This window comes from Pseudopipra pipra, chromosome 6 (genome assembly GCF_036250125.1).
Source record: "Pseudopipra pipra isolate bDixPip1 chromosome 6, bDixPip1.hap1, whole genome shotgun sequence".
In the NCBI taxonomy this organism is placed as follows: Eukaryota; Metazoa; Chordata; class Aves; order Passeriformes; family Pipridae; genus Pseudopipra; species Pseudopipra pipra.
Genome location: NC_087554.1, coordinates 7,807,320 through 7,824,385, shown reverse-complemented (window position 1 = coordinate 7,824,385; position 17,066 = coordinate 7,807,320). Strand labels below are relative to the sequence as shown.

The window sequence follows — 17,066 nt, the reverse complement described above, 5'->3', positions numbered from 1 at the left end:
TGTCCCCCAACACCCAGGACCTGTGTCTCACAGGAGACCCCAGGGACCTGTGCTGGCCTGGGGCTGGGGGTGCTGCATGGGGTCCCTGCACGGCGGGAGGCCGGTGGGACCGGTCACAGGAACACCCTGGGATGTGCGACGGGCTTCACTCCCAGGGTCCGGGCCAGGGTTCCCCCCCAGGGTTCACTCCCGGGATCAGGGCTGAGGTTCCCCCTGGGATCAGGGCTGGGGTTCATTCCCGGGATCAGGGATGAGGTTCCCCCTGGGATCAGGGGTGGGGTTCATTCCCGGGATCAGGGATGAGGTTCATTCCCGGGATCAGGGCCAGGGTTCCCCCTGGGATCAGGGCTGGGGTTCATTCCGGGGATCAGGGCTGAGGTTCCCCCTGGGATCAGGGCTGGGGTTCACTCCCGGGGTTCACTCCCAGGGTCCGCTCCCGGTTCCCCCCCCAGGGGCGGTGCCGCGGGTCACGTGACCGGGAGGAGGCGGGGCCGACGCCCGGGTGTCTCCACGGTGACGGGCGGGCGCGCGGGCGCGCGCGCGAGCGGCGGGCGCGGCGACGTCAGGGCGCGTGACGGGCGACGCGCGTGCGTCATCACCGCGAGCGGCGGCGGTGGCGGCGGGGGAAGAACCCCGGGAGAGCCCCGGGTCGGGCCGGGCCAGCGCAGCGCCACCGGGAACCGGGGCCGCCGCGCTCCGCTCCGGTCCCCGGCGTCCCGCCGGGCCGAGCGGGGCCGAGCTGAGCTGAAGAGAGGCGGACAGCGGCGCTACCACCGGCGGGGCGAGCGCGGGGGCCGCACGCCGACCCCCGCCGGGGGGCTCCAGGCACCCGGGAGCGGCGGGCGGCCGTCGGGGATGTCCTACAAGCCCATCGCTCCCGCCCCCGCCACCCCCGGAGCCGCCAGCGCCAGCCCCGCCCCGCCGGGGCCCGGGGCGCCGTCCGCCGGTGAGAGACCCCCCGGTAACCGCGGGGGGTTGGGGGCGACCGGTGCCGCCGGGGGGCACCGGGGAAGGGCGGGGCGGAGGCGCGGGGCGGGGGGTGCCGGGGCAGGGGGCTGCGGCCGTGACCCTCCGTCTCCTGCAGCCACGAGTGTCCCGTCGCCCTCCGGCTCCGTGCCCGGCGCCGCCGCCCCTTTCCGGCCGCTCTTCAATGACTTCGGGCCGCCGTCCATGGGTTACGTGCAGGTGAGGCGCGGGGCCGAGGGCGGCGGGGCCGGGGGCGGCGGCGGGGGCGGCCCCCAGCGCCACCGTGCCTCCGTGTGCCCCCGTTCCCGCAGGCCATGAAGCCCCCCGGGGCGCAGGGCTCGCAGAGCACCTACACCGACCTGCTCTCGGTCATCGAGGAGATGGGCAAGGAGATCCGGCCCACCTACGCCGGCAGCAAGAGCGCCATGGAGCGGCTGAAGCGGGGTACGGGCGGCGGCGGCGGAGGGACCGGGCGGCCCCCGGGGCTGCGCCCCCGCGGGGCTTCCCCAGCCCCGCTGCGGGGGGACCGGAGGGTGATGTGGGGTGTCCCTGTGCTTCTCCCCGCAGGGATCATCCACGCCCGGGCGCTGGTCAGGGAGTGCCTGGCAGAGACAGAGCGAAACGCCCGCACGTAACGGCAGCTGCCGCCCGGGACCCCCCGGGACCCCCGGTGGCGGCGGGGGGGGGGGCCGCCGTGCTGCCCGCGCCCCCCCCCTCCCCGCGCTCTCCGCTCTTTATAAATGCCTGTTTTTATAAATAAAGGACAATGTTGGGACTTGGACTCGGTGTGTCCCCCTTCGGGGGGGGTCGCGGTGGGGACACGGGGTGGAGGTGGGGAGGGGGCGGGTCATCGGGGGAGGGTTTGGGGCCGCGCCAGGTGGGTATCCCGGAGCTCAAAGGCGCGGGAATGCTCAAACCTCTGTTTTATAACTTAAAAAGTGGCTTTTTTTAATAAAACCTCCTGTTTTTTCCGCGCGCGGTGTGTGGGGGGGGCGGCTGTGCCGGTGCACGCGGAGCGCCCGTGAACGGCTCTCGCCGCCTCCCGCTGTCTGACGTCACGGGGCCCCCCCCTCCCTGCCTACGTCACGGCCGTTGCCGTGGGAACGGGCTGTGATGTCACGATCCGAGGGACCGGTGCGGAGCGGCGCAGGTTCGGCGGGGCCGCGGCCGGGGGGCGGCGGGGCCGGGGGTGGGCACCGGGCTGGGGGGGGGGGTTGCCATGGCAACGGGGAGGGCGCCCGAGCCGGGCCGAAGCCGAGCCGAGCGGTGCCGAACTGAGCCGAACTCGGACCCGAGCGGTGCCGAACTGAGCCGAACCCGCGGCCGAACCCGGGCCCGAACGGTTCCGAAGCAGTGCCGAACCCGGGCCCGAGCGGTTCCCAAGCAGTGCTGAAGCGGTGCTGAGCCGGCCCGAGCCGTGCCGAGCGGTTCCGAAGTGTTTCCGAACCGGCCCGAGCGGTTCCGAAGCGGTGCCGAGCGGTTCCGAAGTGGTGCCGAACCGGCCCGAGCGGTTCCGAAGCGGTGCCGAACCGGCCGTGTGTAACGGGAGCCCCCTCAGGCGCTGCCCCCGCCGCCCCCCGCCGCCGCCGCCATGCTGATCAAGGAGTACCACATCCTGCTACCCATGAGCCTGGAGGAGTACCAGGTGGCACAGCTCTACATGATCCAGGTGGGCTGCGGGGCTGAGCACGGGGCGCTGCGGGGCGGCGGCTGGGAGCGGAGACTGGGGGGGCTGCATGGGGTGCAGGGGGCTGAGCATGGGGGGCTGTGGGGCTGAGCAGGGGTGGGCAAGGGGCTGAGAGACTGAGTGTGGGGAACTGGGGGGATCGGGAATCGGTGGGGCCGAGCCTGGAGAGCTGGAGGCTGAGACTGAGGGGGGCCAGGGGGCTGGGAGAGGCCGGAGCTGGTAGTCTGGGGGGCGCAGGGGGCTGTATGGGAGCATGAAGGGTGCAGGGGCTGAGCCTGGGGGCGCACAGGGGGCTTTGAGGCTGAGCATGGGGAGCTGGAGGGTGCAGGGGTTGAGAAGTTGAGCCTGGGGAACTGGGGGTGCAGGGGAACTGAACATGAAGATCTGGTGGGCTGTAGGGCCAAGCACAAAGCCTGTAGGGGCACGGTGGGGCCCAAGGATGCTCCCAAGGGATTGGCAGGGTGCAGGGGTGTCAGTGGGGTTCGGGTGGGTTTGGGGCTGCCGAGCCAAGGAGGAGGTCCTGGGAGCAGGTGGGCTGGCGGGGGCAGGAGCGTACGGGGACCCCGAGGGCCCATGGGGGTCTCAGGGTCCAGGGTGGCTGTGCCTAGCCGTTGTCTCTCCCCGCAGAAGAAGAGCCGGGAGGAGTCGAGTGGCGAGGGCAGCGGGGTGGAGATCCTGGCCAACCGGCCCTACAGCGACGGCCCCGGGGGCAGCGGGCAGTACACACACAAGATCTACCACGTCGGCTCCCACATACCCAGCTGGTTCCGGGCGCTGCTCCCTAAAGCCGCGCTCCAGGTGGAGGAGGAGTCCTGGAACGCTTATCCCTACACACGCACCAGGTGGGGGCGAGAGGGGGGGGCGGCAGGGTGGGCTACAGGGCTGGCCGTGCCTCCGGACTCAATGCTGTCCCCCTCCAGGTACACGTGTCCCTTCGTGGAGAAGTTTTCCATCGAGATAGAGACCTACTACCGGCCAGACGCGGGCCAGCAGACCAACGTCTTCAACCTGAGTGCGGCAGAGAAGAGGCAGAGGATTTTGGGTGAGTACAGCTGGCTCGGACACCAGGCAGGTCTCGTGGCTGCTGGAATTCCCACGTGGTGATCCTGGGATGGGGATGTGCGTGTGTGGTGGGGCCTGAGGGGCTCGGCTTCCCTGCTTAGCTTTGCTCTCTGTGCTAGCCCCCGTGTTCTGGGGACCCTGGAAGGGAAGAGCTCCCTGGATCCTGAGCTACCTGCAGCCCAGGCTCCATGCTCCCTGTGCCCCAGACTCCCTGCTCCATGCTCTCTGTGCCCTAGGCTCCCTGCTCCAAGCTCCCTGCCTGCTCCCTCTCAGCACTGCTGAGTTAGATTCCACACTAAAGATATTTTCAGGGCCAGTTTTGTCCTCTGCCCCTTCCTTTGCCTCTATTTCTGTTCGCAGTCTCCCCTTTTCAGTGCCAGCCTGCTTCTCTCTTCTTCCATGTCCCAGCCCTGTTTTGGCACGGATTTGCCTTCCCAGTCTCTCTGGGTGTATGTGGGACCACGCACTGGCCTCCTGCAGGGTGTTTTGGATCAGCTGGAGTGCGGGGAGCTGCAAAAATGTGTCCCCATTTTCCCACCCCCTGCCCTGCTTCCCCTCTCCCCAGGGCTTTGCTCCAGATTGCTCTCCGGCTCCTTTCTGGGGGGGGACCAGCAGGCAGAGCCGGGGGCTTGGGGTGGGATTCCTCCCTCCCTGGCGGGTTCCTGTTCCTGGTGGTGTAGATGTGGTCGGTTCAGGCGCCGGAGCGCGGAGTGTGACGCGCTGCCTCTTAAAATGGAGGCCTAAAATAGGCACTCGGAGGAAATGATTCATCTGACCTATTTCTCTCCCCGGCTCTTGCAGCACTGGGGATGTCCGGCCGGGATACCGGCAGCTCGGCCCTGGGGGGAGGAATTCTGCCCCTGCCACTGCCGGGAAGCAACTGGGGCCCAGCCGACGGCATCAGGGCATGGCCCTGTGCCTGCTGCCTGCTGCCCATCCAGTGGGCATTCCACAAGGCACGCGGCGTCTCCAGAGGCCAATGCCTCCCACAGGGAATGGGGTTGGAGTGGGACCAGCCCCGACGTGGATCCCGCTGGGATTTTCTTTGCGCTGGTGTCCCGTAGCACCGACAGATTTAAACCCATCTCACGTTTCAAAGGGCGATGGAATAACAGAGTCTGGGCGATCCGCAGGGATAACTGCTTCCTTGGCAGCTTTCTCTCAGTGGTAAAAGCAAAGAGAGTCAGATTGTGGTGGGAATGATGCTGCCAGGAGCTGCCTGGGGACAGCAGGTCCTATCCCTGTTCCTTGCTGTTGCTATCCAAGATGCTTGGCATTGTGTCATGCCTTGCATCATTTTTGTGTATTCAGGGCATCTCTTCTTTCCTTTTTTCCCCCTTTTTTCAGCCCAAGCTGGAGGAAGAGGCAGTCAGCACGCTGGGGACATCAAGGGGGGCAAATAAATGGAGGGTTTGGCATATCCCAGGAATGAGGAGAATGCTGCAGGACAGTCCTAGGAGCCAGTGAGGTGCTCTGGGACCCTCCAGACTAGGTTGGAGGGATCTGACCTGGAGACAGGGCTGAAAAAGCCAAATTTCAGGAGATTTTGTGCTGGGTTGAGCCCAAATGGCCCCCCATGGGCTATTGGATTGTGTTTTCCTGGTTGCTGTGCATGAGCCCCTCTCCAGGTTTGGGGAGGTCACCCCCATGTGGGGGGAGGTTGCCCACATTTTGGGAGAGGCCACTCCTGTCTGGGGATGGGAGTTGTTGCCATTCATCCCCTGGCTCTCCAGAGGCTCCTGTGTCGTGTTGGGGGACCCCTGGGGTTTTTGGGGGGGCAGAGCTGGGAGCTGTGCTGAGCTGCCCAGAGATGCTGTGGCTGCCCCATCCCTGGAAGTGTCCAAGGCCATGTTGGACAGGGCTTGGGGCAACCTAAGCTAGTGGAAAGCGTCCCTGCCCATGGCAGGGGAGTGGAATGAGATGAGCTTTAAGGTCCCTTCAACAAAAATCATTCCAGGATTCCACGATTTTAGGTCTCCAGGATTTTAGGGTTCTAGGATAGAAAATGTTTGCTGCTGGCTGTGTTGGGCAGACAGCTTGTGGGAATAATTTGACTCGATTTTTGCCCGTTTTTCTTTTTTTTTTCCATTTTTCCTTTTTTTTCCTACCTGTGCCCCCTCGCCGAGTGCTGCGAGGTGACAGGCGCTGTTCCCCCGCAGACACCATCGACATCGTGCGTGATCCCATCTCCCCGGGGGAATACAAGCCCGAGGAGGATCCCAAACTCTACCACTCCTCCAAGACGGGCCGGGGGCCGCTGGGGGATGACTGGCTGGAGGCGGCGGCGGCCGGCGGGCCCCTCATGTGCGCCTACAAGCTGTGCAAGGTGGAATTCCGCTACTGGGGGATGCAGTCCAAGATCGAGCAGTTCATCCACGATGTGGGTGAGTCCGGAGCCAGGGGCTGTTGGCAGGGGAATCTGGGGAGCTGTGGGGCCTCGCCAGCCTCGCTGCCCCCCTCTTTTCCCCCCTCAGGTCTGAGGAAGGTGATGCTGCGCGCCCACCGCCAAGCCTGGTGCTGGCAGGACGAGTGGACGGACCTGACGATGGAGGATATCCGGCAGCTGGAGGAGGAGACGGCGCGGATGCTGGCACAGAAGATGGCCAAGTGCGGCGAGGCCGAGGAGCCCCCCACGGCCGGCATCAGCCCCGAGGGGAGGCCGGAGACAGGGGGGCCCGGTGGGCAGGAGGGGGCTGAGCTGCAGGGCGGGACCGATGCCTCCTCTGATGATACCTTTGCCAAGCAGTGGTCCACCTCTTCCCGGTCCTCCTACTCTTCCCAGCATGGAGGTGAGAGACCAGGTCCTGCATGGATGGGATGGGGACTCCAACCCCCCAGGTGCTGCTGTTCTCCATAGGAGATCTGTCAGGGGACTCTCTTTTCCCTGGTTTGGGTCTCCTAAGGCGGGCTCTGGGTGTCCCAGGTCTGGTCACAGATCTCCTGAAGGGGCTCTGGGTGAGCCAGTGATGGCTCTGGGTGACCCAGGGATGGCCCAGGGTCTCCTGGGTGGGCTCTCAGTGACTCAGGGATGGCTCTGGGTGACACAGGGATGGATGTGTGTTACCTGGGCGTGGTCTGGGTGATCCAGGGATGGCCCTGGATCTCCCTGGGTGGGTCTGGAGGCAGGACCAGGCAGGAGCTGTGGGGCAGGAGCAAGGTCTCACTGTGGGGGTGTCTGTGTGCTGACCCCCTGCCGGTGGCAGGGGGCGTGTCTCCTCAGAGCCTGTCGGAGTGGCGGATGCAGAACATTGCCCGGGACTCCGAGAACAGCTCCGAAGAGGAATTTTTCGATGCCCATGGTACAGGCACTGGCTCGGGGTGGGCTGGAGGGGGGACAGGGAAGTCTCAGAGTTGGGGTGCAGGCATGGGCGAGATCCCCCTGCCCAAACCCCTCCCTGCCTTCACAGAGGACCTGTCTGACAGTGATGAGGTCTTTGCCAAGGAGATGACCAAGTGGAGCTCCAATGACTTCTTGGACACGCTGGAGCGACCAGCAGAGCTGGATGAGGCAATGGGTGAGCGCTGGGGGGGCTCTGGCCCCAAATCCTGGTGTGGGTGTCCTGGGAGGGGGCTGATTCCCACCTGGAGACCCCAGCCAGGCTCACCGGGGCTCTGTGCTCACAGGGGATGGAGCCAGTGCTGCCAAGACAGACGGTGAAGGACTGGGAACGTCTGGCTTCCCCGAGGTGCGTGTCCCATGTCCCCACCCTCAGGCCCTGGCCCCCGGCCGTGCCCCCCCGACTTCAGCGCTCTCCTTCCTGCAGGGCGGCGCAGCGGAGAGCGCGGAGCAGATGTGCCGGATCCACGCGCTCTTCCTCATCCTGCACAGTGGGAACATCCTGGACCAGGGCGCGGGCGAGCCGGGCTCCAAGCAGGCGGATGTGCAGACGCTGGCGGCCACCTTCGACGCCGTCACCCGTGTCCACTTCCCCGAGGCGCTGGGACACGTGGCACTGCGCCTGGTGCCCTGCCCGCCCATCTGCGCCGCGGCCTACACCCTCGTCTCCAAGTACGCATTCACGATGGGAGAGGGGGAGAACGGGGAGCTGATGGCCTCAGAGAGGGGACTTTGCTTCTCCTAAGAAGGCATCTAGGATGGCGGGTGGGATAGGGGTAACCCCCGCTGTAGCATCCCAGGACAAACAAATATCATGGCATGGGGTGGGTTGGGATAGGGATTACTCCTGGTGCAGCATCCTGGGGTGAACAAGCACCATGCGGTGGGACAGGGACATTGGGACAGCCCCGTTCATCCCCCTCCTTGTGTGCCCCTCAGGCTCAGCCCCTACAGCCACGACAGGGACAGCCTGTCCAGCAGCCAGGACCACATCCCGCTGGCAGCGCTCCCGCTGCTGGCAACCTCCTCGGGGACCTACCAGCACGCCGTGGGCACCGTCATCGCCCGTGCCAACCAGGCCTACGGAGCCTTCCTGCACTCCGGGGAGGGCGCCGGCTTCTGCGGCCAGGTGAGGGGGGATTTTGGGGGAAGCTTGGCTCCAGGGTCCGGCTGTGGCACTGCACGGGGGGTTTGGGGGTGTCACACCACTCATGGGCGTGTGCCCTCCACAGGTGGTGCTGCTGGGGGACTGCGTGGGCGGCATCCTGGGGTTCGACGCGCTGTGCCAGAGCCGGGCGGGCTCCGGGGGCAGCCGGAGCAGCAGCCGCCGCGGCAGCCTGGTGAGTGCCTGCACCCCAACACCCTCTGGGGAAGGTTCAGGGGTGCACTGGGGGCTACGTGGGGTCTGGGTGTTTGCTGCCTCTCCCCGCAGAGCACGGAGCCTGTCTCCCCGGAGCTGTGCGGCAGCAGAGACCCACTGGCTGATGGGACAGAGGGAGCAGCAGGATTGGGCCAGGCCAGCCCTGAGCTCCTGGGGGCACAGGGGGACAGCCACCAGCACAGCTCCTCGTCCAGGTGAGCCTGAGGGGCATGATTGATATCCTAATTAATTTTGTGCTTTATGGAAAGGGCAGAATTCCTGTCTGCTCCAGGCTGGGAAGAAGTGTTTCATGGGGGCTGCCTGCCCTGGGAGGGTCTTGCTGGAACTCCTCTGGGATAGTGGAGCTGTGCCAGGCACAGCTTTGCCCCTGAGTGGGTGGGAGCAGGACACTGCCCTCCCTCCTCATGCCTACTGTCCCTGCTGTCCCAGCCTGCAGGCCAGCGAGGCCCCGCTGGAGGCAGAGGCACCCCGGAGTGGCACTGCAGTGCTGGATGGGGCAGAGGGTGCCAGCACCCGCCTTGAATTTAAGGTATCCGGCTTCTTCCTCTTTGGCTCCCCGCTGGGGCTGGTGCTCGCGCTGCGCAAGACCGTCATGCCTGCTCTGGATGGTGAGGAGCCCTGCCAGGCCCTGTGCCAGCCCCTGACCCTCCCTGCGGGGACTCGAGTCCCTGAGTTGTGCTCCCTGCACAAGCCTGAGCCCCCTGGGACCTTCCCAAAGAGCCCTGCTTGGGTTTGAGCCCCCCCCATGCCCAGGCCTGGCTGTGTGGGTGTTAGTGGTGGTGGGTTGCTAAGTGTCCCCGCTCTGTGCCAGCCCCAGCCCGTCCCCAGTGCCCCCAAATTTCCCTCCCTAGCCTTTCCTCTCGCTGTGTCCTGCTTTACCCCTCCTGGGTGCTTTGCTTCTGGTGCCCCCCAGCCCTCGTGGGCGCCCCTGACCCCGCTCTGTGCCGCAGTGGCCCAGCTGCATCCCGCCTGCGAGCAGATCTACAACCTGTTCCACGCCGCCGATCCCTGCGCCTCTCGCCTGGAGCCCCTCCTGGCCAAGGCCTTCCACGCTGTGCCCCCGCTCAGCGTGCCCCGCTATCAGAAGTACCCCCTGGGTGATGGCACCTCGTCCCTGCTGGGTGAGCAGGTCCCCACCGGTCTGGTCCCGGGCACCCCAGGGTCACATTGGGGTACCCAGAGCATCCACAGCCTGGCTGGGTGGGGGGAAAGGGATGTGCAAGCTCTTCTCGCCCCTCTGGGGCTCTGCTGGGGTGGGGTCCCGGGGTGGTGGGGTGTCCTTGGGGACTCTGGGTGTGCTCACCCAGCTCTCTCTGCAGCGGAGGCCCTGCAGACACATTCTGCCCTGTTCCTGCCCAAAGTGGATGTGGCTGCCCCCCCTACTCCCACTGGCAGCTTCGGGGGCTTCTGGAGGGGCAATGAGCCGGCAGAGCCCCCCACTCCTGCCAACACCAGTGAGGTTGTCAAAAGTAAGTGCTATTCCTGCCCTGTCCTTCCCATCCCATCCCATGGGATGAGGCACGGGAATGGCTTCATTCCAGCTCTCCCCACAGTCCTAGAGCGCTGGTGGGGCCCGAAGCGCATCGACTACTCGCTGTACTGCCCCGACGCCCTGACCGCCTTCCCCACCATCACCCTGCCCCACCTCTTCCACGCCAGCTACTGGGAGTCCTCCGACGTGGTGGCCTTCATCCTGCGCCAGGTACGGCGGGCGCAGTGGGGTGGGCGAGGAGCCGGGGCCCGTGGAGGCTGAGCTGGGGCCGTGCCATCGGCAGGTGATGGAGAAGGAGGGGCCACAGCCAGCAGAGAGTGAGGAGAGCTCCATCTACAGCCCCGCCATCCCTCGGGAGAAGTGGCAGCGCAAGCGCACCCAAGTGAAGATCCGGGTATGTGGCCTGTGGCCAGCAGGAGCCCACGCAGGGCATCCTGGGGTCATGCACCTGGGAGGGTTCTGGGACAGTCCCGCAGCCCAGCGGTGTCCCTGTGTCACCCTGCTGAGCCCGCCGTGCCCCCACAGAACGTGACGGCCAACCACCGGGCCTGCGACGTGATCGTGTGCGAGGGCAAAGCGCAGGTCCTGAGCGGGCGCTTCATGTACGGACCCCTGGACGTGGTGACACTGACCGGGGAGAAGGTACTGCTGGGTCATGGTGCCACCGGGACCCCCTCAAACAGGAGGTGTCCAGGACGGGGCACGGGGCTGGTGTCACCCATGGCAGGGGGTGAACAGGACCCTGCATGGGATGGGGGGAGAGGGTTGTAAGGACTCTCAAGTGGGGACACAGCAGGATGTTGGGGTTCAGCCTGTGCCCAGCCTGTTTCCCTCTCCCAGGTGGACATCTACATCATGACACAGCCGCTGTCAGGGAAGTGGCTGTACTATGGCACCGAGGTGACGAGCGGCAGCGGGCGCCTGACCTTCACCATCCCTCCGGACAAGGCTCTGGCCATCGGGATCTACCCCGTGCGCATGGTGGTCAGGTGAGGTGTCACCTCAGTTCCTCCTCCAGCCTTTTTGGCAGAGCTACACCTGCCCCTCTGGCAGCGGAGGCCAAGGGCCAAGCCCCCACGTCTGCCGTTCCAGGGGGGATCACAGCTATGCCGAGGCGTACCTGACCGTGGTGGCCCGCGGCACCGAGTCCGTCGTGTTCAGCATCGACGGCTCCTTCACTGCCAGCGTCTCCATCATGGGCAGCGACCCCAAAGTGCGGGCGGGGGCTGTGGACGTCGTAAGGTGGGTGTCCTTCGGTCAGGGGGACAATCTCTTCCCTCTTTGATGCTGTGGTGACAACCCAGTTGAAGGGTAGGGAGGGTATTGGAGTAGGGACAAATTGGGGGATGTCCCACCGCCCTTGCCTCAACACACCATCTATTCTGCTGCTTTATTGTGGAAAATAATTCCCTCGAGGTTTGGATGTGATCCCCACAGCTCTGCTGTGCCTTCCCCTTGATAAAAAGTCCTTGAGAGCAGGGAGGTTTTGGAGGCAGCCACATGTTGTATTGGGTGTGGCTTCCTGCCAGCAGGACTGGCCCCACACAGGCTCCTGGCAGCCAGCCCTGTCCCCTCCTAGGCACTGGCAGGACGCGGGGTACATGATCATCTACGTGACGGGGCGCCCCGACATGCAGAAGCACCGTGTGGTGGCCTGGCTGTCCCAGCACAACTTCCCCCATGGCGCTGTCTCCTTCTGTGACGGGCTCACCCACGACCCACTGCGCCAGAAAGCTGCCTTCCTGCAGAGCCTGCGCACTGAGGTGGGCACGGGGCACTGGTGGGGGGGACACGGGGCTGGGGGCAGTGGCAGGGTGGGCTGTCCTGCAGCCTGTGCAGCTCTGCGTCCCCATGGAGACACTGGGAGCTGGACCCCCCTGCCATGGTGGAGCTGGCAGCCTCTGGGGGCAGCCCCCAGCCATCCCTCATAGCACGAGGGTGTCCCAGTCCATGGGGTGGCTGTCCCTGTGGGAAGGGTCTTTCCATGCCCTAACACTCCTGTCCCTGGGCAGGCAGAGATCTCCATCATCGCTGGGTACGGCTCCACCAAAGATGTCTCAGTCTACAGCTCGCTGGGCCTCGCACCAGCACACATCTACATAGTGGGACGGGCCGTCAAGAAGTTCCACAACCAGTGCCAGGTATGATGGTGGCAGGGTTGGGGACAGGCTGGGGACATGGCATGATGGCTGACCCCACCAGCTGGCCGCTGCCGTGGGCTCAGGCTGTCCATGTGTCCCGCAGTTTCTCTCCGAGGGCTATGTCGCCCACCTGGCCCAGCTGGAAGCGGCAGCTCTGGCCCACTCCCCCAAGGGGCCCCCACGACCCGTGCTGGGCAAAGGCACCTACGGCTGCCCAGCGCCCGTTGACTTCCTCCGGAAGCAGAGCCAGCTGCTGCGCTCCCGGGGCTCCAGCCAGGCAGAGCGGGATGGGGGGCCCCCCTCAGCGCCCCCCGGCTTGGCCCGGGCCAAGCCCCGCAGCGTCAGCCTCAAGCTGGAGGGTGAGGAGTGAGGGTGGCACGGCCATGTCCCCCCTCCGCTGTGATCCCTAATTTCCCAGCCAGCAGCACCTGGGGCCGGAGCCGGCACTGAGCCATGAGCCCATAGGAAGGAGATGAGGGCGCTGGGTCCCCTGTGACCAAGGGGTGCTGGGAGACAGCACTCCAAGCCCCCCCGAGGGCCAGAGTGATCCCCTTGGGGCTGAGCCCCCCCGGGTCCCCCCGGCTGCCCCCAGCCCCATTCCCCCCATGTCCCTTGGGGCTGTTGGGCAGTGCCTGGTGGAGTCTGTGCCCTGGGGTCACTGTCCCTGTGCAGAACTGGGGGGCTGTGGCTGTGCCCCAAGGCAAGTGGCACCTCCCTGCTCCCAGCCTATTTATTTCCATCCGGTGTCGCGGGGCAGGGCTGGGTTGGGGTTCCAGAGCGGTTCCTCTGTTGCCCCCGTTTTGTTTCGGTGTTGAATAAAGAGATGTTACGACGAGGCGCCGGTGCCCCCGTGCCTGCTCTGTACCCGCTGCCCCTGGACATGGCCCCAGCACTCCCCCCACTCTGGGAAAGCCCTGGGGTACCCTCAGGGACACAGAGTCACACAGGGAGGTGGCCTTGGGGCACAGCAATTTAGGACAAGGAGAAAAGCCTGGGGTGTGTGGGCTGTGCCGCTGCTCTAGGGTATGTACCGATAACCTCCTCCAGCCCTCTTCCTGCCTCTCTCCAACTTTTTTTCCCTCATTTACCTCTAAGAGCAAATTTTCAGTGACCAGGGGCTGTGACTGGTTTTACTTGAGTTTATCTTGTCATAGCACGACTGGAGGTTTATAGAGATAGCAGGAACAAGCCGTTATTCTATATAAAATATTCCCGACGCTGACATGATGAGAGGAAACACTGGTTTGGGGTGATAGCAGCAGCCTGGAGAAGTGACAACAGTGTGGCACAGAGAACAGGCAGGAAGGGGTTGGAGCTGGGGCCGAGGCTGTGTGGCCACCATAAAGTATAAAAACGTCAAATGAGGGATACAAGTTGGCAGGGAGCAGCGGGCTCCTGTCACCCACGTGTCCCTGGTGTGACAATGAGCAGAGTCTAGAGCCCAGCAAAGAGCTTCAGCCGTGTGCTGCGACGCTTTACGCTGCCACTTAAGTGCCTGGCCATGTCCCTGGGCCACGGCGAGCTCCAGGGCCACTTCCACTGACTTCAAATAAGTAAAATCTGTATTAAACATTAATAAACATCCATGACCATTCCACATGTGGAATATCTAAAGGAACCTGTCCCGAGAGCGCTGGGCTCTCTGCTGCGGCCGTGGGCTCTACTGGGAGAAGATGCCCTTGAAGCGGATCTTGTCCTCGGCGTCCTTCTCCCGCAGCCGCGCTTCCAGGCTCCGCAGCTCCTTGGACACCACGGGGCGCAGTGAGGGGTCGAGGGACAGCACCTTAGCGAAGTCAGCCTGCGCCTCTGCCACGTTCCACACGGCCGCGTGGGCCTTGCCCCGCTTGAAGTAGGCCTTGACGTTGTCTGGGGGACAGAGCCAGGGGTCAGCGGGGCGCCGGCATCTCCCCGTGCCCACCGCAGCTGCCCGGGATGGACCCTGGCTCCTTACCCTCATACTTGTTGAGGATGGAGGAGCAGTGATCCAGCACCTCGTAGTACTCCTCGCTCTGCAGCTTGCACTGGCAGTAGTTCAAGAGCAGGGGTGTGATCTTCTGGTCAAGCTCGATCCAGTCCGGAGAGCCCGGCTGCTCCTGCGGGGTGAGAGAGAGCAGGGAGGGTGAGGGGCAGCTCCGAAGCCCTGCATTCCAGGGGCCATGCCTGTGTGCATCCAGGGGGTCCCACCTTCATCTGCAGGTTCTTGAGACAGGCGATGGCATCGTAGTATTTGGCAGCTGCCTCGGGCACCTTGCCCTGCCGGTACAGCTCGTTGCCTTCCTTGTGGATCAGGGGCACAGCCTGGAGCTTCTCCTCATCCGTCATGGCCCATGGGTCCTGCTGGTAGGAGCCGGGCGGCTCCACCTGCCAGCACCCCATCATGGAATCAGAGAATAGGATCGTGGAATCATTTAGTTGGAAAAGCCCTCTAAGACCATGGAGTCCAACCATTAATCCAGCACTGCCCAGGCCGCCACTAAACCATGTCCCCATGTGCCTCATCTGTGTGTTTTCTGGACACTTCTAGGGATGGTAACTCCACCACTGCCCTGGGCAGCCTGTGCTAGGGCTGGACAACCCCTTCCATAAAGGAATTCCCCCAATATCCAACCTGAACCGCCCCTGGCACAACTTGAGGCTGTCTCCCCTTGTTCTCTGGGGGCAGAGCCTGACCCCCACCTGGCTCCACCCTCCTGTCAGGGAGTTGTGGGGAGTAAGAAGGTTCCCCCTGAGCCTCCTCTTGTCCAGGCTGAGCCCCTCCTGGTGCTCCAGACCCTTCTCCATCAGGGCAGAGCCCCAGTGCCCACAGCCCCTGCCTGGGGCAGGGGTGCTGCTGGCCAGCATGAGCAGGTCCCTCACCTTGAGCACCTCGATGTCAAAGATGAGGGGCTGGGGGTTCTTCTGGAGCTCGTCGAGGTCGGGGTACCCCAGGGAATAGTGCTCATGCATCTGGGCGATGCTGCAGCAGTGCCGCTGGCCCTCCAGCGGGTCCTTCCCCGCTGCGATGTTCCGCAGGCTCTTGGACACCAGCGGGTAGAGCACCACGTGCTGCGGGAGGGGAGGGAGCCGGGATGTGGGGAGGGAAGGCGAACACGGGGGTGCTCCAGCCTCGGCCCCCCGGCTGGGGCGCAGCGGGGCGGCCGCAAGCCCCGCCCCTAAGCAGCAAACCCCACCCCTCTGTGCAGGCCACGCCCACCTTGGTGTCGCAGCGGAAGCGCGCACGCTCCCCCGGCCGCATGGTCCGCAGCACCGCCTCCCACACCGGCAGCTTGAACTTCTTCCCGGCGATCAGCTCCATGGGCTTCCCCCGCGCTCGGCTGTCGTCCAGCGGCGTCTCCTCATCGTCGCACCGCAGCGTTCGGTAATGGAAGGTGGCCTGAAGTGGCAGGAGGAGCCCGCGGCATCACCATGGCAACACAGAAGGGAGGGGGGCGGCGCATGCGCGCTTCGCCCCCGCGTTCTGCTGCTCCCGTCGCCCTCCATCGCCCCCCCCCGCCCCCGCCCGTCCCGCCGCGGCCCTGACCTTGGTGCCGTCGCGGAAGTCCGGCAGCGGCCCGGTGCCCTCCCGCAGCACCTCCTTGTGCACGCCGTCCGCCCGCAGCTGCTCGACCTGCTGCGCCATCGCGTCCCCTCCGCCTGCGCCGCCCGCCCCGGCTCGGCCGCATCCGCCGTCGATCGGCTCTTTCCGGAGCTGCGCGGCCGTCCGCGGCGCCCCCTGCCGGCCCGGCGGGGGCCCTGCGGGGCGGGGGCTCTGCGCGGGCGGGGGCGTGGCCATGGGCGGGGGTCCCGCCCCCCCCATCCCGGGCCCCATTCCAGCGCCTCTGACGGACACGGTGCCGTGCCCTTGGAAGGGTGGAGGGGGAGGCGCTGACGGTGTCCCCGGGAACCACTGCCGGGGGCCCCGCCCGCCGCGGGAAGACTGGAGCCGTGCCGTCCCCTGCTGCCGGCCCGGCCGGGTCTCCGTGCGGGCGGGAGGGCCGGGCAGCTGTGGCAGGTCCATGCGACACCATGGGGACACCCCAGGGCTCTCCAGGGTTGGGAGCAGCCCCACAAGCCGCGGCGGGGTGACACGGGGGCGCTGGCAGGTGGCAGGTGCCCGGTCCCACGCGGGGCTGGCGGCCCGTGGCGGTGCCTGCGCCGCTGCAGGTGTGACCCCGCCGGGAACACGCTGTTCCCCCGGCACTGGCACTGCTCGGCGCGGCCGGAGCGGCGGCTCAGCCCCGTCCTCACCCTCAGGCACAAGCGAGACCCCGAGGGAGCTGCTGCTCCCCCCTCCCGCACGCCTTGTTTGCGGTGGTGCTCGGTGCCGGCTCACCCAGGCGGGTGCCCCACCGAGTGGGTTCTGTGCCCCCCCGTGCCTTGCCCGTGCCCAGGTGCCGGCGCGCAGAGCGGCGGCGTTATCGGTGCCGGCGCAGGTGGCAGGAGCCGCGTGCGGTCGGTGCCTCGGCCGCGTCCCCGGCGGGCGGTGACCGCCTCCTTCCTGCCCCGGCGGCGAGGCGAGCGCGGGGGCACAGCTGCGGCAGCCCCGCCATGTGCCACCGCCCGCGCGAGGCCCCGGGACCCGCCGCCCCCGCGGGGAGCCGGGGGCTGCTCCCACCGCCCGGGGAGGGGGCACCCGGGGAGGGGGCCCCGGGGCTCTGCCTCCAGCCGCTCCTCGGGGCGGTCCCGTGGAGGCTCCGGCGGGATTGGGGCTGAATCCTGTCAGCACGGGGATGGCTCTTGCCGGGCTCCAGCGGCAGAGTTGGACCCACGGGGGGAAACAGGAGGGGCCCCCCCGGCCCAGGTGCTGGGGGGGGGGCGGCTCCCCCCGGGGACATCCGTGTGCCGGCCCACTGTGGCGAGGTGTGTGACGCCAGAAGCGGAGCCGAGCCTCATATTTGGGCACGAAGCAGGTTATTGGAGGCCGTGGCCCTGCAGCTGGGCGATCCCTCGGCTGATAAAGGCTCCCCTGGTGCTGCCGCCTGCACCGGCTCCGGCGCTGCCGCTACATCATCCCCTGCCTG

At 66.2% G+C, this 17,066-nt stretch overlaps 3 protein-coding genes across 6 annotated transcripts; 2 read left to right on the top strand and 1 right to left on the bottom strand.

The window, feature by feature from the left end:
- The first annotated feature begins 580 nt into the window (after positions 1 to 580).
- On the top strand, positions 581 to 1,741 carry CDK2AP2 (cyclin dependent kinase 2 associated protein 2). Of its 2 annotated transcripts, none has more exons than XM_064660041.1 (4): positions 581 to 961; positions 1,085 to 1,185; positions 1,278 to 1,410; positions 1,534 to 1,741. In XM_064660041.1, the coding sequence occupies exons 1-4, from the start codon at positions 856 to 858 to the stop codon at positions 1,599 to 1,601; spliced, it is 408 nt and encodes a 135-aa protein (XP_064516111.1). In that variant the 5' UTR covers positions 581 to 855; the 3' UTR covers positions 1,602 to 1,741. The 2 variants fall into 2 exon arrangements, with proteins under 2 accessions (XP_064516111.1, XP_064516112.1); XM_064660042.1 differs by having other exon boundaries at positions 584 to 946.
- Positions 1,742 to 2,059: 318 nt separating this feature from the next.
- Positions 2,060 to 12,903, top strand: PITPNM1 (phosphatidylinositol transfer protein membrane associated 1). 3 transcript variants are annotated; one of them, XM_064659953.1, is made up of 24 exons: positions 2,060 to 2,116; positions 2,525 to 2,635; positions 3,281 to 3,495; positions 3,574 to 3,695; positions 5,875 to 6,099; positions 6,190 to 6,504; positions 6,919 to 7,014; positions 7,123 to 7,230; positions 7,340 to 7,401; positions 7,480 to 7,724; positions 7,992 to 8,181; positions 8,285 to 8,392; positions 8,485 to 8,627; positions 8,863 to 9,041; positions 9,384 to 9,554; positions 9,753 to 9,902; positions 9,975 to 10,135; positions 10,209 to 10,319; positions 10,451 to 10,567; positions 10,766 to 10,914; positions 11,018 to 11,167; positions 11,505 to 11,688; positions 11,938 to 12,066; positions 12,170 to 12,903. In XM_064659953.1, the coding sequence occupies exons 2-24, from the start codon at positions 2,558 to 2,560 to the stop codon at positions 12,434 to 12,436; spliced, it is 3,675 nt and encodes a 1,224-aa protein (XP_064516023.1). In that variant the 5' UTR covers positions 2,060 to 2,116; positions 2,525 to 2,557; the 3' UTR covers positions 12,437 to 12,903. The 3 variants fall into 3 exon arrangements, with proteins under 3 accessions (XP_064516023.1, XP_064516024.1, XP_064516022.1); XM_064659954.1 differs by having other exon boundaries at positions 2,061 to 2,116; positions 9,987 to 10,135; XM_064659952.1 differs by lacking the exon at positions 2,060 to 2,116 and having other exon boundaries at positions 2,199 to 2,635.
- A 288-nt stretch (positions 12,904 to 13,191) lies between these two features.
- On the bottom strand, positions 13,192 to 15,767 carry AIP (aryl hydrocarbon receptor interacting protein). Its single transcript, XM_064660006.1, has 6 exons — positions 15,587 to 15,767; positions 15,260 to 15,439; positions 14,923 to 15,111; positions 14,251 to 14,427; positions 14,018 to 14,159; positions 13,192 to 13,932 (listed from the first exon to the last, which is right to left on the bottom strand). Exons 1-6 carry the CDS (start codon positions 15,683 to 15,685, stop codon positions 13,727 to 13,729), a joined length of 993 nt encoding a protein of 330 aa, XP_064516076.1. The 5' UTR covers positions 15,686 to 15,767; the 3' UTR covers positions 13,192 to 13,726.
- Positions 15,768 to 17,066: the final 1,299 nt, after the last annotated feature.

What these genes read in the sequence shown, in the direction of transcription:
- CDK2AP2 (XM_064660041.1), top strand. Translation starts at nt 856, where the DNA reads ATGTCCTACAAGCCCATCGCTCCCGCCCCCGCCACCCCCGGAGCCGCC. An exon ending in CGCCGGTGAGAGACCCCCCG is followed by an intron (nt 962 to 1,084) that starts GTAACCGCGGGG and finishes CGTCTCCTGCAG; the next exon opens with CCACGAGTGTCCCGTCGCCC. An exon ending in CGTCCATGGGTTACGTGCAG is followed by an intron (nt 1,186 to 1,277) that starts GTGAGGCGCGGG and finishes CCGTTCCCGCAG; the next exon opens with GCCATGAAGCCCCCCGGGGC.
- PITPNM1 (XM_064659953.1), top strand. Translation starts at nt 2,558, where the DNA reads ATGCTGATCAAGGAGTACCACATCCTGCTACCCATGAGCCTGGAGGAG. An exon ending in CTACTCTTCCCAGCATGGAG is followed by an intron (nt 6,505 to 6,918) that starts GTGAGAGACCAG and finishes TGCCGGTGGCAG; the next exon opens with GGGGCGTGTCTCCTCAGAGC. An exon ending in TGGCCTTCATCCTGCGCCAG is followed by an intron (nt 10,136 to 10,208) that starts GTACGGCGGGCG and finishes TGCCATCGGCAG; the next exon opens with GTGATGGAGAAGGAGGGGCC.
- AIP (XM_064660006.1), bottom strand. Translation starts at nt 15,685, where the DNA reads ATGGCGCAGCAGGTCGAGCAGCTGCGGGCGGACGGCGTGCACAAGGAG. An exon ending in TTGACATCGAGGTGCTCAAG is followed by an intron (nt 14,428 to 14,922) that starts GTGAGGGACCTG and finishes GGGTGCTGGCAG; the next exon opens with GTGGAGCCGCCCGGCTCCTA. An exon ending in CATCCTCAACAAGTATGAGG is followed by an intron (nt 13,933 to 14,017) that starts GTAAGGAGCCAG and finishes TCTGTCCCCCAG; the next exon opens with ACAACGTCAAGGCCTACTTC.